The following is a 17,363-nucleotide window of genomic DNA, read 5'->3' on the forward strand; positions in this document are numbered from 1 at the left end:
CTGCTCCACGCTAAATAAATTCTGCCTCTAAGTGCTGCTAACATGACTCACAGGTGTGACTCACGAGCCCTAAAACGAAACCGCAATAGTCAGGTTGTCATGGTTTGCGCTGCTTAAGGGCAGCAGAGGTTGCAGCACCCATATCCTTTCTGACAACCAAACCACCACCCCCACCCCTTGTCGTCTCGACTGCCATGGTCGGACACATCTTATTTTTACACCTCTCTTTTTTGGCCTCACCACTTCACCACATTCACACGATTTTTCTTCCGTCATCACATTTTATTTTAAGGGTAAATCTTCACATTAAATGAAAAGGGAGCTGCTTTAAATGCAGTGGAGGGGAAAACGTTGATGCCTCTTGCCTCTTAGGGTTTCTTAAGCATGTAAGCGATTTTTTGAAGGTGAAGTAATCCGGGGCTTCCGCTTCTGGCTTACACCTGTTGAATATCAATTTTTAAGGAGGATGGGAGGACGTAAATACTCGTCTAAAGCGGGAATGTGCATGTTTCTTTAAGTGTGTCCTTGTCGCTGTGTCTCACCGGGATACGGTGCAGGCAAGTATGATGAGGTCTTGGCTTCGGTCCATGCCAACTTGGCACCAAAAGCCCGGTGGCTAAAATATGGTCCTTACTAATAAGCACACAAGTACCACTACATTAGAGAGGGGGGATAATTGAGAATCATGCTACAGTGGAGCCGACATGGTTAAGGATTTCAACCGTCACAGATTTAGCTTACAAGACGTCCAAGACCTGGTCAATACGATGGACAAATGTCCAGGCAGGATTTATACTGTCAAAGTGACATGCTTTCCCAAAAAGTACTGCACAGTCACATCTGAAAAAAAACAAAACACCTTCACGACTAAAAATAAATTCAATTTCGAGCCTTCCAAGACGGCCATGTGGGGGATTCTGTGAGTTGCCTGGGGCAGCAGCAGCAGCAGAGACCCTTTTAAAGAAGGATATATAAAGGGAGGGAGAACACATAACAGCAATAAAAGAGACTGGAGAGCAAGATAGAGAGAGAGAGCTTCCCTACAGTTGTTGGTTGTTACCTCCTTTGTGGCTGCGCCCTATTTCTGTACACTTCAGCCTTTGGGGCGAATAATGGGCAAGCTGTGAGGCAACCGGCGCGGCTCACAACAGATAACAACAAAAAAAATCCTTATAACAGCTGGATTTGTATCACAAGATGCAATAATAGAGAAGAACTACACCACGGCTGCCAGCCGGGTCATACTGATGAAAGCTGCATTGCATGCACATGTGCGTGTAAATGTACAGTGAATATTAATGAATAATTATAGGATTAATCTGCCGTTGCAGACTCGGGATGGTGCAGACTGTGGGGTTGAGTCATGGACACAACCACGGAATAACAATGAAGGAGGAGGAGAGAGGAACCACCACGCAGTGCTTGTGTATCCTCAGACTTCAGACGCTGAGGATGTGCGAGGACATGGGCATACTACCAAAAACAAGCTTTCACAAGGACACGGGAGTAGCTTTAGCTGACAGTCAGTGGCCTCAGCCTTTTTTAATCCGTAAAATATGGGTAACATATAGATCCGCCTTGTCACATTTTTACTTTATTTATAAATGAGAGATTGTCGACCATGACCCGTTAGTATTTGATAATAATAAAAACAGCTTATGTATATTACATGTGGGTAGAATAAGAATAAGAACTTTATTATAAGGTAGTGGTAAATAAAAACCGACTTAACGCTAAATCTTGAATTCCAATCAACATTACAAATATGGTTTGCCAGTTTAACCCTTTAACACCTAAGCCTCCAAATGTCCTGACTATTTTAACTATAAAAGTGCCAAAAAAATGTCCTCCGATTGAATGTTTTTTTCCGATAGCACAAACCGCTATAGCGTAATTATGGTCATGCAAAATGCGCTTGTGCTAGCGTGTCATCGCCGATACGCTCGGTGTTAAAGGGATAAAGAAAAATACCTTGATATAAGATGACGACGTGCTTGGTTAGTATTAATTTAATGAAGTAAATATTTACGCCACACTTAAAATGTGGGTCGAGCATCTCATGTCACGCTCCAGGCTATTCCGCGAACTACAGATTGATATTCTGAGATTTTTTTTCGAGATTGGAGACGAGTATAAAGTCGAGTTGGGAAAGGTGATACAGAATGTTACTCGCATAATTTTTTTTTCTCCCATCTGGATTCTTAGCAAAGTGGCGCCTGTCCCATTTTACAGTAAGACTTCTCGGCCGAGTGTGCTCATTACTGATAAGGGCAACATGACTTGTAGCCTCAGCTGCGTTAGCATCGCTGTAGCAGCACTAGTGACAATTATAGACTCCCTTTACATCAAAGAGAGAGTGGGAAAAAAACTGAAAATGCTATATAAGCATAAAATAAACGCAAACATTTCAGAGTTGCCTTGTAAATCTAAGAATTTACGGTGGGGAAATCACGTATATATTGTGGGAAAAGGTGACAGAGGGGGCAAAAAAAAATACTAAGAGGACTGTGGTGGGAAGGAACTAAATAAGAGAGAAACTATTAAGATAAGTGCTCCTTCTGGGATGTCTCTTTTCATGACTCGTATTGATGGAGATTATGTCCTGACACCTGAGTCTAGGATCAGGCCCTGATAGAAATGACGGTCTTCCAGCTGCCCTTTAAATCCTTTTAGGGAAACCCAGATTACGCCTACACACACGCCTACACACACACACACACACACACACACACACGTTGATACACCATGCATGCACTCGCACTCTCCAGTACTTCGACACATAAGAAAATAAGCTACCAGATGCCAAATTAGCCAAAGTTCTCACATGTACGCACAGAACAAGCAACACTCACAGCAATCATCAGCCTTTTCAAATTATATATACTGCTCAGTACATTCACTGACTCACTCATATGCGTCAGCAAACCCTTGCTCAAACTCTTTATGACAGCAAATGACACAGAGGCGAGGCATGTATGTCAGGGGGGTAGATGACTCAAACATGTATGTGTCTTCTGCACTGGGTCCCCCCACTTTGACCCTTCAGAGGTTCAAACAAATCCCCTTTTTAATTTCCACATAATTACCCTACTTATTTACTACAGTTTGAGTAATTATTCTTGTACCTGCTGACAATTAGGGCTTTAAGACAATCTATAACCATTTGGAGCATCAGTCGATGGGGCCCCACATTTTTATCTTGCGTAATTACACCCCCCCCCCCCGCCCCAAGCTTGGCCTCAATTAAGTGATGCTGCACTTTAGCTCCTCTCATTATGCCATCAAGCATGTATGATTAACAGTTGCAGAAAACAACAACTAAAAAGAAATTGAGACTTAAAAGGAGCTGCCACCACTGTAAACAAACAGCAGCAATCTTGTTTTGACGTGCTACCCGACAGGCACTTATTTAATGACGCTAAACAATATTACTGTAGGCTGTATAGCAAAAAAAAGTCATAGTTTCCCCATCTCAGTCTGAGTAAATGTAATATTTTAAAATATTTTATTTTATCCCAAGCTAACAAATAGCAGTTTTCTCCCCTTCTCCCATCTTTATGCTAAGCTAACATAACATACTTACCTAGCTAACGGGCCTAATTTACAATTTTTTTTCTTAAAATGTTAAGACAGCAGTCTACAAACTACTAGTTTCACATCAGGCCCAAAAACAAAACAAAAGATATTTCTTACATCCCCATTAGCCAGTTTGTTTAATTCCTAGAAGACAAAAGTTGATTTCCTATAATAACTCCATTGTCCGTACAGTAGTAGTAGTTGTCCACTAATTCCCAGCTTATATATTTATCTGCTCGCTGTTACAGAAGACACTTCCGTGAGCCAGAAATACACAGCAGATTATTCAGGACTCAAACCTTAAACCACAAGCTAACACGTGAATGAAAGACAAGTGCTGCTGATTGACAAACATGTGACTGACCGTCTCTCTACTGCAACAGACTGACCGATAGCTTCTGTTTCATTTCACTAAGTGTGGTCTCTCTTTTTCAAAGAATGTGGGAGATGCAGTATGCATATAATAATAAGTATGCTAATCCACATGGAATAATAAGTGGGTGTTGTATATATGAGTATGTTTGGCCTGCATGTTGAGAAACCACTCAAGCAAAATGACTTTTTGGCCTCTTTTCCTATAATATACTGATCGGACACCGTGGAGCACCATCTGTTTGGTCGAACTCAATGCAAACCGGTCCCTGCACCTTGTGAGATAAGCAGGCCAAACGTGTTTGGTTTCCACGTCCATGTGTTTGGTTTCCATGTCCACGTTATGCATCAATTAAAGACCATAAATGAACACACTCCGATATACATACATACTGTACTCAAGCAAAATGATTGGATATGGATTCATTTGCAAACAAGCATGCATTCAGACTTTAAAATACATTTTAAAAACTGGATGACAGCTGTGCATTGTGGATATAAAGCACACATACGTACTGTACATGTGCAGGGTATTCCGTTTCAGCGTCAAGTATCAATAGTTTCAAGTGCCCCACTTTACCCTCACATTTTCTGTCTGCCCTGTTTCGTGACAAAAGCTTGATGGTAATGACACTGCCAATTGACCTCATCCATTCATTCAGTGGTCACACATCTGCAAATGTCATTACGCCGTCAATTTGGGGGCAGAGTAATGTATTTAGCCAGGCTAATAACATGCTATTCTCATTTCAGAGTAGTTTGCTAGATGCTAGTGGGGTAAAAAAAAAAAAGCCACACAGCTGAAAACTCTCCTGCTGCTCCTGATGGTATCTCTTCACTGACCTATTTCAATGAAACATCTAGAGGATGTTTGCATTCTATTTATATATGACAGAGTGCATAAATTACTGGTCGGCGCAGTGTTTTGAGATCAAAACTGCAATGATAATATGGTTTCTTACCTCTCCTAAGTGGGGAGTAGGATTGAACCCACACAGATTGCACACTGTCTTCTTGCACTCGGTGCAGAAGCTGTGGTTCGGTGCGTCTGACGAGCCAATGTTCAGCTCCACCTTACACAGAGGGCAGCTTTCCTTGGTTGTTGAGGCTGGGGCTTCTGGGACCTTCTGCTCCACAGACAAGGTTCTGGGAGGCTTCTTGGATTTGGCCGGTGGAGTGTCAGGAGCAGAGTCAGAATCAGGCGGAGATCCCGGGGCTGAGAAGGGCGAGTCGGGAGGTGAACCCGGTCCAGAATCGACGGGTGATTCTGGTGGAGAATCCGCTGCCTTTGGGTCTTCTCCAGTGACGAGACTGGTGGCCGAGCTCAGGAAGGACGAGCCGAAGCTGAACATCTGAGAAGCAGCAGCTGGGGACGACTTGGTTTCTGTCAAGCCTCCGAAACCTCCAAACAACTTCCCAGCCACTGACTCCTCCTGCTTCGGTGGAGACTTTTCTTGCGGCTTTGACGAACCACCAAAACCCCCAAAGAGTTTCCCCGTCACAGACTCAGCACCTTGTGAAGCAGCTGCAGGAGGTTTCGCTGAATCCGTCAGGCCTCCCAAACTGATACCACTCAACCCTCCGAAGAAGCTTGACTCCTGTTTGGCCTTAGCTGGAGACTGTTGGGGAGTCGACTTCTGCTGAATGGGGCGACCTGTTTTGGGGTCGATTCTTGGAGATCCCACCGAGGAGCCTGGGGAAAGCGGTCCTGGAGACGTAGGACCTGGGGATTTCTGCTTTGGCGTGGTTGGCGGTGTTAACGCTTGGTGGTCGCTGGTACTCTGCTGCTTTATCAACAGTTTGCCAGGCTTCCCGGGTGCCTGTCGCTGAGGTGAGGGAGGGGCGGAGCCTTGTTTGGGCTTCGTCATACCAGGAGGATCCATGCCATCCATCGCCCGCTGCATCTGGCAGTTCAGACACAGCCACTCTTTACCCTGAGCAAAAAAGCAAAACAAGAATTAGATTTCACGGGAACAAATGTAGACACTGTTTTCAGCGCAACGATCAGTGACATGGGTTATTATGGTATACACACAGACAAAATGGAGCAATTAAACCCCGTGAAATAAAACCTTTCTTTGTGTTTAGTGCAAAAATAAAGACAAATTAGAGATGTTCAGTTTAGTGCGTCAAATTATGCAGAATCCTGTTTTCCAGGCAAATTGCTTCTTTATACACGTTTGAAATAGATTCCCTTTATCCTCTTTTCCATATTTACTATTTAATTCTAATTAAATAAGAAGAAAACACATCTTATAGAAACAAAGCCTCAAAATAAAAAGGAAACAGTCTACATGCATCAGCAGCTTTTATTCACCACTTTATCAGTCTTACTGTGTATGCTTAGACCATGATAAACACTTGCATTTCACTGTATTTGTTCTGACCACACAGTGTTCCTCAACACCTGTTCCCAAACAAACCACACGACCGCGGTCTTTGTTCAGTGTTAGGAGATCACCTTGGTTTCCAACAAACGACATCGTGTTAAAGACAGTGTTGACAGTTGGATCACTAGCGTTGGAACGCTACCGTTCAAAAGTCTGGGGTCACCTATACAATTTTTGTTGTGTTTTCCATTAAAAGTCAAACTTCTATTCATCAAAAGAGTTGCAAAATGAATATAAAATATAGTCCACACTACAGTGTCATATTAGGAGAGTTAAATATTCAGATTAGGCTATAAAAATTTGAATATTCTATTTGTAGTGGCCAACTGGTCTGCTAGCAGCACATGTTATTCTCTCAATGCATCTCATAAAGATGGCACTCGTGGTTTGAGCGGTTTGAGGAACAGAGGGACCATATGGACCCAGGGAATGCTGATCAAGGTGACTCATGTCATGGCCACAGGAAGACACTGTGCCAGCCATTGAGGACACTCACAGTCACACATGGCCTGTAAACGCTGGTGGGCCGTAACTACAGCAGAGCAGGAAGACTGTGTGCTTCCCTCATGCATGAGCATCTCCTCTATTCAGTCTGGGGTCAAAGGTTTTGCACACTGATCAATTCAGGATGAGACTTTTCTTTGTGAGTTCTGAATGAGCTCTCTACAGTATGATACAAGTCAAATAAAAATCATTATTTCTAATCTTGTCAATATTTTCTATTCATTTTGCAACTTTTTTGATGAATAAAAGTGTGACTTTTAATGGAAAACACAAGAAAAATTTTATCGGTGACCCCAAACTTTTGAACATGAAATTAAAAAAAAAAAAAAAAGATGTAAAACGAAAAGTAATGACTTTCTTACCGCTGAGTCTGGGGGGCTGAACCCACAGAGGCTGCAGACCTGGCTTTTACACTCCGTGCAGTTGCTGTAATTTGGAGGCTCCTTTGATCCAGTGTTAAGCTGCGTGGTCTTACACAGCGGACAGAGTCCACCTCCAGTCTTTTCAGGCACCTTCTGACCAAGAGGCCCCCCAGGATGAGCCCCAGGGCCTGGTGGCCCTTGCTGTTTGGGTCCAGGCTTCCCCAGTCCTTGCTGTGGGGGAGGACCACCTTGTTTGGCACCAGGACCTGGTGGTCCCTGACCTGGTTTGGGGCCATGTTGCCCGACAGGTCCTTGACCAGGTGGTCCCTGACCTTGCCTGGGAGCCTGCCCAGGTGGTCCTTGTCCAGGGGGGCCCTGGCCTGATTTGGACCCCTGGCCTTGAGGTGCCTGACCTTGCTTGGGTCCTTGTCCTGGCTTTGGCCCCTGCCCAGGAGGGGCTTGGCCTTTCTGGGGTCCTCCCTGTTGTGGCCCCTTTGGACCTGGCCCCTGCTGAGGGCCCTTCCCTGGTGGTTTTCCTCCCTGCTTAGAATCGGGTCCTGCAGATGCAGTTCCCTCCTCATCATCCCCAAACAATCCAAACTTGGGTATGGTGACTGCATCGCCCATAGAGGATATGGAGGACGTCATGGCACTGAGGGGGTTGGCCCCGCTGAGGAAGCTGGAGCCAAACATGCCGGACGACTTGGTCTCAGAGTCTTTTGGCTCCTGCCGGAATCGGGATTCAAAAAGGCTGAGTGATGAAGGGCTACGGCCCGGTCCGGGCTTGCCAGGTGGACCCTGGTTGAAAGCGTCTACAGTTCGGCTCTTACTGAGACCTGTCGGGCCCCTGGTGGCCCCTGCCTGCGGGGATCGTTGCTGAGCATCAGATTCTGAAGGTCTGGGGAAAGAGTAAAAGAGAACACGGGGATAGTTGTTGTTAGCACAAAGTGGATCATGATTCACTTTGTTTTTAAAACACTGTTTGTTACATTTGTCATTTTCAATTCAGCCTCAAACAACGTTAAGGACACCATCTCACACCAGTGATTCTACGTTAGCATCACTGTACTCATAATAAAACTTAAGACCCCTGGTAGTAACTCTCCAGCCTTTTTAAACACATCAGTGAACATGAAATGTGTAGCCATCAGCCCTGGAGTGAATCTGACAATAAAGTGAATATAGCCGGATGACACGGAGGTGTAGATCACCGAGATGGAGAGGGGGAATGTGTAGATTTGATTAAGAGGAGGCCGAGACATCTTCGTTAACACAGGTTGAGTGGCAGCGCGCACACAACCAACACACACTGCTCAGGATATTGCGTGTGCCACATTTATGAGTTTCCACCAAGCGGTACAGTGCAGTTCAGCTCATCCCAGTACAGTTTGGAATGGTAAAGCCAGATCTGGCTTGCAAATTATGCAACAGGATGCACACACCAGATGGCGATACAGTAGATGCACCAGCTATGCAAATATTTAGACTGCAAATACATTTTTGGACCGTTTTCTACATACTTGATCTGATTGTTTCTTCTTCTTCTGCTTTATTCTCCACATGAGGGTTGCGAATTGGCGAAATTTGGGTTTATATAGTCAGATGATAGAAATTAAAAATGATATAAAAGTAATTTTGTTCCAACAGTCAGTCCACAATTGAGCAAGTAATATTGCACATAATCTGTTTTCATTATTTTGGTTGTTGTAGTTTTAATTCTTGCCACATTCATTAATACTAGTATTGGTCAAGTGGTTTCTAATATTTTTTTAATTATTATTTTTGTAGTAGAAGTAGTTGTGTAGTTTTGCGATGTGTTTCAAAGGATAGACCCGTCTTGAAATGGCAAACATAGGTAAAAAATCAAGTGACTTGATGTGAATTCACTGCGTTTAGCTCAGCAGAACACTATGCTAGTATAGGAGTATAAATAATTATATTGGTGCTGATCTGTAGATTGGTAACATTCACAATTTTTTGACGATAGCGCAACATATTGACGGTGTGAACTGAACCGTGCCACTTGGTGGGATACGAGTCACTGGGTTTTTCTCCGTCCGTCTCAGAAAAGCCATATAAGACATAAATCACCTTCTCCGGGCAATTAAGTTTAACGCCGCACTAAACACGGCATTTAATTATGATTATTTAATAACAATGAGATGATAATAGGAGGACTTTAGAGGGTGAGAGCACAGGAGGGGAAAACATCACTGCTGGTCATGTGATCCAGAGTCACTGTTGAAGTGTATTTCAGCACCATAGACAGCACCAGCAGACCACCATTCAACAGCAAGGGCTGAAGAAAAAGGAAATAAACCATACATACATCCATGTAGGATGTTGGATGTAGAAAACCCACGCACACACTGGGAGAACATGCAAAGTCCATGCAGAGAGACTCTTGTTCCAATCGGGTCTGACCACTACACCAACCGTGTGGCCCACAAAGAAACCAGACTTTTAAATTAAATAAAAACAACCAGAAAGCATGGGGGCGGGCACACTGAGGTGTCTCCTATACTTGTGCTCTATTTATAGTCATATTAATATTGATGTAGCCCCTCCTCTCCTCTCAATCTCCAGCACAGATATAAATAACAATTCTCCAACTGTTGGAGCCAATTAACAGCGGCACACATGATGCCAATCTATTCCATATGAAGCCGTATTTTTAACGTACAATGATATAATACAGTATGTTGTTTGTTAGATTCAAATGAAACACAGGTAAACGTAGGAGGAAGAACGTGTGATTGGCCAGATTAAACATAATAAAAGGTGGTTGTATTTGTTTTTAGTGACTGACGGGAGGAAGGGAGTATTTGTGAGAAAATTACACAAGAGACTATGTATTTTTTTTTTTTTTTACCCAGCAGGCATTTCGGAAATTTCGCACAAATACTGGAGGTGTGTCCTTTTTACTCCGTGTGATCTCACGCGGAGGCACAAACCGCGCAACACCGACACAAACAAACCACCCGCTTCATCACAGTCGCTGTTTCAGGCCTGGAATCCTCGAGGATCACATATCGCCTTATTGTCGAGTGACATTTTAGCAAAAACACACGCACACACACAGACGTCTTTAACGCAGATTATGAGGAGGACACGCTCGCGAGACATTAGAGCCACACTGTCGCTATTTAATCCTTCATAAACGGTGTCAGATGCTAATGTTAAATCAGCTCTGAGATGATTTCTTGAAGGGTTTCTAATGGGCGTGAACGTCATCTCTGCCTTCCTTACAGCATCCTTTACACACATCCTCAGATGATGCTGCTGCACACAAACCCCCGACACATCATCACGAGCTGATTTTAAACGCATCAACAACAACAACATTTAAGAACACAGTGGAAAATAAAGCCCCCCTGCCTTCGCGCAGCCGCTGCGCCTCCAGGCTGCCTGCCGCCTTGCGCCCTTGACATCGCCGCGGCGAGCAGCCTCCTCTGCTCCTCGCTGAGTTCAGCCAGGTTGACCGGAGCGCCGTCGGAGACGCGCACGAATCCCCCCTTCCCGTCAGGTGCCAGTCCCCCCGGCAGCCCGGACGGCGGCCCTTCGCCTCCCTCCAGACTCGCTTCGTTCCCCATGATCGACCCCTCCCGTTCCCCCTTCCTCTCAGCTCGACTCTCCGGATCAATGCACGATCCGAGCTGCTTGGCGTTTTTATGTCCAAAGCGCGCGGCGGTCACGGCGTTCCTCGGTGCGTCGGAGCATCTCAGATGGTGGTTGTTGTCGTTTTTATTCAGGGGGTTACTTCATTTCTCTCCATTCTATTGGTGTGGTTTTTTTTCCTCCTTTTTCAGTGTCGCGCATCATCTCTGCAGCTGCTCGCCACTCACCACAGTTTTCCGTGATGATGAGCTCGCGCTGGTTCGTGCAAGCGCGCACGGCCGTAAAAGGTGACTTCCGGTAGAGTTGACAAAATACATGCACGTCAATGGTTTGTTTACGTGCAGCCAGCAAACACTACTCTATGTGGAACATGCATTTAAAAGAGAAAATAAAGGAAAAACCTGTCACTTAAATCTAAAATTACAATTACCACAAATGTTGGTATGTGTTATGTGTAGTTTTGGGATTGTGAAGCATCTTTAAAAGAAAATGTAGTTATGTATCTTTCTGTATTTAACGGTTTTTACCCAATTAATTCTGTGTTTCTACTTTTTAAAAAAAACCAAAAACTGTTTGTTTAAAGCACTTTATATATACATTATTATTACTACTAATACTACTACTATTTATGTCATTTCCTTTTTGAGGGGCTCGGATTAAGGACCTTTTTGGTATGGCCTGTAAACTTCTGCACTTTATAAGTGAAATTGTCTCTTCTCCATAACTATTTTTACTATTTATTATTTGCTGCTAAATTGACCAGGAGAAGAGATCTCAATGGGACCTTCCTGCCTAAATAAAGATAACAAAAATCAATTAAAAAATTTGTTGTAGTAGTAGTAGTAGTAGATTTAAGACTTCTACTACTGCTGCCTGCCGTTTACATATTTTAAGGCTTTTATTTTGAAGTGATACCCACCATTTCCGCTCTTTTCCTGCTCTAGCTTTACTCCTCCAGCAGCCTCTGTGGTCTCTCCTGCTCGTGCTCAGTGCGCATGCTCCATCTCTGACAGGTGACAAGACATCAGGAGGTGAAAAAAAGTGTTTTTAAAGGGGACAGACTCCACTAAATACACAATGTGTCTGGATTTGTTTAAAGATCGTCAGACACGTGGGCTCATGTATTCTCCTTTCCCTTTTTTTCCTCCCTGTGTGGTTCAGATGAGGTAAAGTGGATAAAAATCAGACATTTATAGATGTTTGTGGGTCAGGGGCTCCAGCTAAAGGCGAGAGGAAGTTCATATATATTGTATGAACTCTCACTCCACCTCTGTGTCTGAATGCTTTGATAATGGAAAATGCTTTCCTGCATTTATCAATTATTTGTACGATTATAGCGTCACATAGATGTCATTTCAGGTGATATTGCAAAAATAAATAGTACTGCTTCAGATGTCTTACATCTCATTTGTTTTTTCTTTCAGCTCGCAGTCGTAGGGATGTCTCATTTCATATCCAGCTCTTCAAATTCTTGAATACATTAAAGTGAAGCTGAAGGCTGGCAGAGGCAGGAGGTGGGGGGGGGGGGGAATCAGGTCGTCTGCAGCCAAATGACTCACAATCAATTCTTTATCTCCTCTTCTCTTGTGAAGAATTCAATCACGGGTGTTCATTTTTACAAACGCTCTGTAATGAAAAGGGAAGATAGACAGGGGGGTGAGCGGGGGGTTCTGCCGTTCAGCTACGTGCACCTCTGACACAAAACAGCATCAACCACCAGACGAAGACGTGTGAACAAAATAATGCAATTGCACTACGTCGGCCCACAGACGCAGAGCTACAGTATATTTAGCTGCGCTGTACTGGGAATATGCACAGGCAGCCACGGCTTTTCCAGCGAGTAGGGTATTAAAATATGTCAAGCTCTGTCTGCTCCACATTAGGCTGATGTGTTGTGATATGACAGCGAGTGCTCATTTGCTGTGTGTGTGTGTGTGTGTGTCTTTATATGGCTCTGGGACAAAATGTGTCCTGCAGCCACCCGGCTTTCAAACGGTGGTACCTGGGCAGGAGTGGAGAGGAAGAGTGGGAGACACAAACTGCCATTAGACACTACAGATTAGATCATTTAAAAAGGTCAAGTGTGAAAAAGAAAAAGTGACATCTAGCGGTGAGGCTGCTCGCTGCTCCTTTGTCCTCATCACATCAGGGTGCTCTAGTGGCCTTCACATTCCACTGAGGATGTCATTCTTCATTTGCATCGTTATCTTTGGCCGGGTTTGTTCCTCCGAGGACACAAATTGAAACCATTTTGTTCTGAAGCCATTGTGCAACTTTACAAATGGACGGATGCCAATCAAATGTAACACAACAGACAACAAAGGAGGACATCCAGCAGCTCATTGTTTAGCTTTTTAGGTTTCCGTTTGCCTCAACAAGACTTCAAACTTTGTACAAGCATAGATTCCAGATATTTAGGGAATTTCTTGTCTTGCGCAGATAAAAAGCAGAGAATCAATACCACCCTCATGATGTGTTTGAGCTGAATCTGAAGGTAGGAGATGGTTAGCTTATCTTAGCTTAGCATCAACACTAAAGGCGCATCCAAAGGTTACATAATCCACCCTCAAGAACCTCTTCAGCACGTATCGTTTGTGCGATCCAAGCAGTTTTGTGTTCATTGTGGGTATTTTTCTTGGCTGTTTTCCAAGAAGAAAGTATCCCTTCCAAAAAAAAAAAACACAGCCCAGGCAAATAACCCGACACCCACTCGTGTTTTTAAAGATGAAACAAATGAGATATAATATTCTAATTAGTGAGTTTTACAGATGCTGCTCAGTACGCGGGGAACAGCAAATGTTGGCGCGTGTACCGAGCTGACGAGCCAATGGTGCAAAGCTACCATCTGTGAATGCCTCCGAGTCACAATCCTGGTAAGATGTAACAATACGTGTCAAATGTAGCATCACAAAACTTTGGTTTGGCTGTTTGTTGCGGTGCTGACACTCAACAAGAGGATGGTTGTGCCTTTAATATCCTGGATCACATGGTTTTATATAACCTGGTTCTGAATGAGCTGCTTGATGAACTGATTGTGGATCAAGAGTCTGTGAGAAAAGCAGCTCAAGATGCTACGACGCAGCGAAAGTCAAACCTTCACATTTAAGCTTTTGTCAGTCATGGTGTGTTCCCATCAAGTGGAACGGTTGGTATGGTACGGATTGCAATTCCATTAGGAACAGTACGGAAATAACGGGTCCCAACGATTGTATTTTTCGGTAATGGTATAGTACGAGTGAAGCAAAACGGATTTGGCGACAAACAAGCTGCTAGATGTCCTCCTTTGTTGTCTGTTGATGAGCAGTTAGCAAGGAAGCATGAACCATATTGTTGGGTTGTTTGAGGACCTGTTGAAGAGCGGCTGGCCTAGCTAATCCCTAACATTCTGTATTTGAAAACGCAGAATCTTTAAGCTAGACTCACAGGTAAAGAGTCGGTCTAAAAATACCAAGAAGTGCCCACAAGAAGTTTTGGAAGTGGATTTTACTGCTAAAAATAAATCTGAATGAATGAATAGCCTTCCACTAAACTGCTGACAACGTGCCTGCATGTGCCAATCTGCCCGTGTTTGCACCTCACAGCTCTAAGTTTCGTGGATGCAGTTAGTAAGTAATAGACAGATTAACATTTTATAACTTACTGAAGTAAACATACTTGTTTTTGACTCTCTCTCTTTGTGTGTGTGAGAGACAGACTGGACGGTGGGGGCGAGGAAAAACTAGGTCATCTCGGACCACATTTTTTTTTGGTAATTACAGAAGTCCACAGAGGGGAGATAGAGGTTCTGCAGAGGCGCTATCAAGGTCCAGTCAGTAAGAATTACTTACAATTACAGTTGAGGCTTTGGGTTGTACTTCTCCCTTTCCCAAACACGCCAAGGAGCTACCATGGCCTTTACACACCAGAGAGGGATGTAGTAAAGCTATCGCTTCAAAGTGGTCAGTGGGGGCAAAAACAAGGTGGCACAAGATGGCCACCATGTTTTGAGTGTAGAGTATGCGTGGGCAATGGGTGAGCCATGTTAAATGCATATTCTGAAGCTATAAAAACCAAATCATCTTAATTTCCAAGTGATTATACATGTATACACACAGACACACACACATATATACACACATGTATACGTGTGTGTATATATATATATATATATATATATATATATATATATACATACAAATACATATATATGTAAATATACGTATACATACACAACACATATACACATATACATATACACATACATATATATATATATACATACAAATATAAAAGTCTAGTGTGTGTGTAAACTGCTGAGTTTGCACATGCTTCACAGAGTTCTTGTCCTCAGGCCTGTGTTTGATGTTTGTGTGTATTTATACCTGTGTGTGTGAGTGTCCGTCAGTCTGTCTGGGTGAATGTGTTTGCTTTGCATGACTGGACTCTTTAGCCAGTGTGAATATGAATATGTGGGTGAAACACACAGAAAGAGAGCGGCAGAGAGAGAGAGAGAGAGAATGCATCTATGGGCCCTACTTCCGCATCACAGCATAGAGACAATCAGTCCATGCCTCAGCGATCATGAGGAAAGGAGCAGAGCAATCGCTGTATTACCATCATCTATCACTCGAGACAAGAAACCAAGCCTCACCTCTGCCGACACATGCACTGTGAGGTTAAGGAGGAGGAGGAGACAGGACGGGCAAATGGTAATATTTATACTAAAGATATAATGTATAAATATGTATAGAAAAGGGCTGGAGGAGAATATGAAAGGAAAGAGCCAAGGTCACAGCGAGGTAAGAGTAAGAGTAATGGACAGGATTTGAAGTCTTTGAGCCGCATCGCAAAGCGAGGTCAACAGTTCACCAAATGACCGCTTACCAAACGATAATGCACACCATTTTCTTATCTGCCTCTTAAGGTAGACTCACATGCACACGCCGCTTTAATGCTTAACAGTAGGCAACCTGACACTTGGGTCGTTTCCACACCTAATAGTCTCCGCTAGACTCAGCACGACTGGGGACTCGGTTCAATTGGGGGTTGCAACATTCAGCCGGGCCGAGTTTGCTTTCACGCTGCACTTCCATGAAAAACAAACGGGACCTTTTGAAAAACGTGTTCCCCTCCTCGCCTGAGGCAGCGCTGCATTAAGAATTACTGAAGGAGAAGACGAGACAACACAATGAACGAGAAAACTCGCTCGTCTGTCGGTTAATGCAGGACAACCTCTGCTTCTGCCTCATAAGAGCAAAACATGGCGCTGCATCAAATCCTATCGGTCTTTTCATTTTGTTTTATGTAAACATATGACACACTTTCCGAGCAAACGAACTAGGGATCGATTAAGAAGAGCTGGTGTGAATGCACCCTTAGAGGCAGCTATTGGAGGTTAGCAAAGTAGTAGGGTTGCTAACTTCCTGATGAGCAATTAATTCATTTATTCCAAATACCACCCATATACCTGGTATTCTGGACTATACATCGGCTACTTTACCCCCAGAACCTACACACTACTACTCTTTTATCTTTTAAATGTCAACCATACAAAGCAGAATCATTGCCAACTACTAGCCTAGCTTAATGCATAACATGATTTAACTGTTAGAAATGTATGTACTCTATATTTGCTGCTACTCCGCCCTGTTCGTTTAAGTTGATTGAATTTGGGTTGACTTCACCAGGAGAATGTTTAGCATAAATTAGCTTAGCGGCTATAGCTTGTCGTCAATCTCTAAACTCATCGACTTTGTTGTTCTAAGCTTTGTTGAAGAATTAAGGCGTTTTACCCCTTTAAACCTTGAACAAGTAAAATCTTTGAGCGATTCCCAGGTTAAATCGGCTAAATATACAATTAATTCATCATGAATACAATGCACAACAGGGAATGTAGTGGAGCAGAAACTACATATGAACATTCTAATACTATAGAAGTATATTTAAATGAAGCTCCTCTCCTACATATTTACAGTGTTTGTATGTAAAGGACTGGGCCCTCGCACCTGTGTAACCCGAGTCTGGTAACCAGATAACACTGCTCATAAATTTTAAATGCTCAGTTGGGGCAAATGAGTGCAAAGAAGTTGAACAAAGGCAACTTTTTTTGTTGTGGTGAAGATCAATGACACTGCCTGAAATTCAAAAATAAAAGAGAAATAACTCCCTCCAAAAACAGTTGCATATTTACACCAGGAGACAATTCACCAAACACACTCGCATACAGACACATAAAGACACCTTTGAGACAGTGCATGAACCACAACTGCTATTTTCTGCAGCCTTATTGTTGCTGAAACAAACTAATAAATCCCTCTGTGAAGAGCTTTAAGGCCACAACCCCTTACTCTTGTCCAGTACCGGTTTCACACAGCAAACAGAATTACATACCTGAACTTAAGTGGGGTTGTATGGGTGCAGCAGGTGCTATCCTCAAACTCAGTGTGTGATGAAGTGGCTCCAAAGTGACGGTGTGCACGAAAAAGTGACGTTTAATTTCTGCTACATTAGGACTGAGCCGTCCCTCATCCCTATTAGCGAACCTGGCACACGCCTAAATCCT

General features: G+C 43.4%; 1 protein-coding gene across 1 annotated transcript in view; it reads right to left on the reverse strand.

Annotated features, from left to right (window-relative positions):
* Positions 1-10,797, reverse strand: part of pcloa (piccolo presynaptic cytomatrix protein a) — a gene marked incomplete at both ends in the record, with an annotated part of 46,414 nt that extends 35,617 nt beyond the window's left edge. The window contains 3 exons of the mRNA XM_083907307.1: positions 4,911-5,882; positions 7,205-8,102; positions 10,583-10,797. Of these exons, the coding sequence (XP_083763433.1) occupies positions 4,911-5,882; positions 7,205-8,102; positions 10,583-10,797 (2,085 nt within the window). The remainder of the gene's footprint in view (positions 1-4,910; positions 5,883-7,204; positions 8,103-10,582) is intronic.
* Between the last annotated feature and the right edge of the window lie 6,566 nt (positions 10,798-17,363).

Source organism: Microchirus variegatus, assembly GCF_963457635.1.
Source record: "Microchirus variegatus genome assembly, chromosome: 20".
NCBI classification, from domain to species: domain Eukaryota; kingdom Metazoa; phylum Chordata; class Actinopteri; order Pleuronectiformes; family Soleidae; genus Microchirus; species Microchirus variegatus.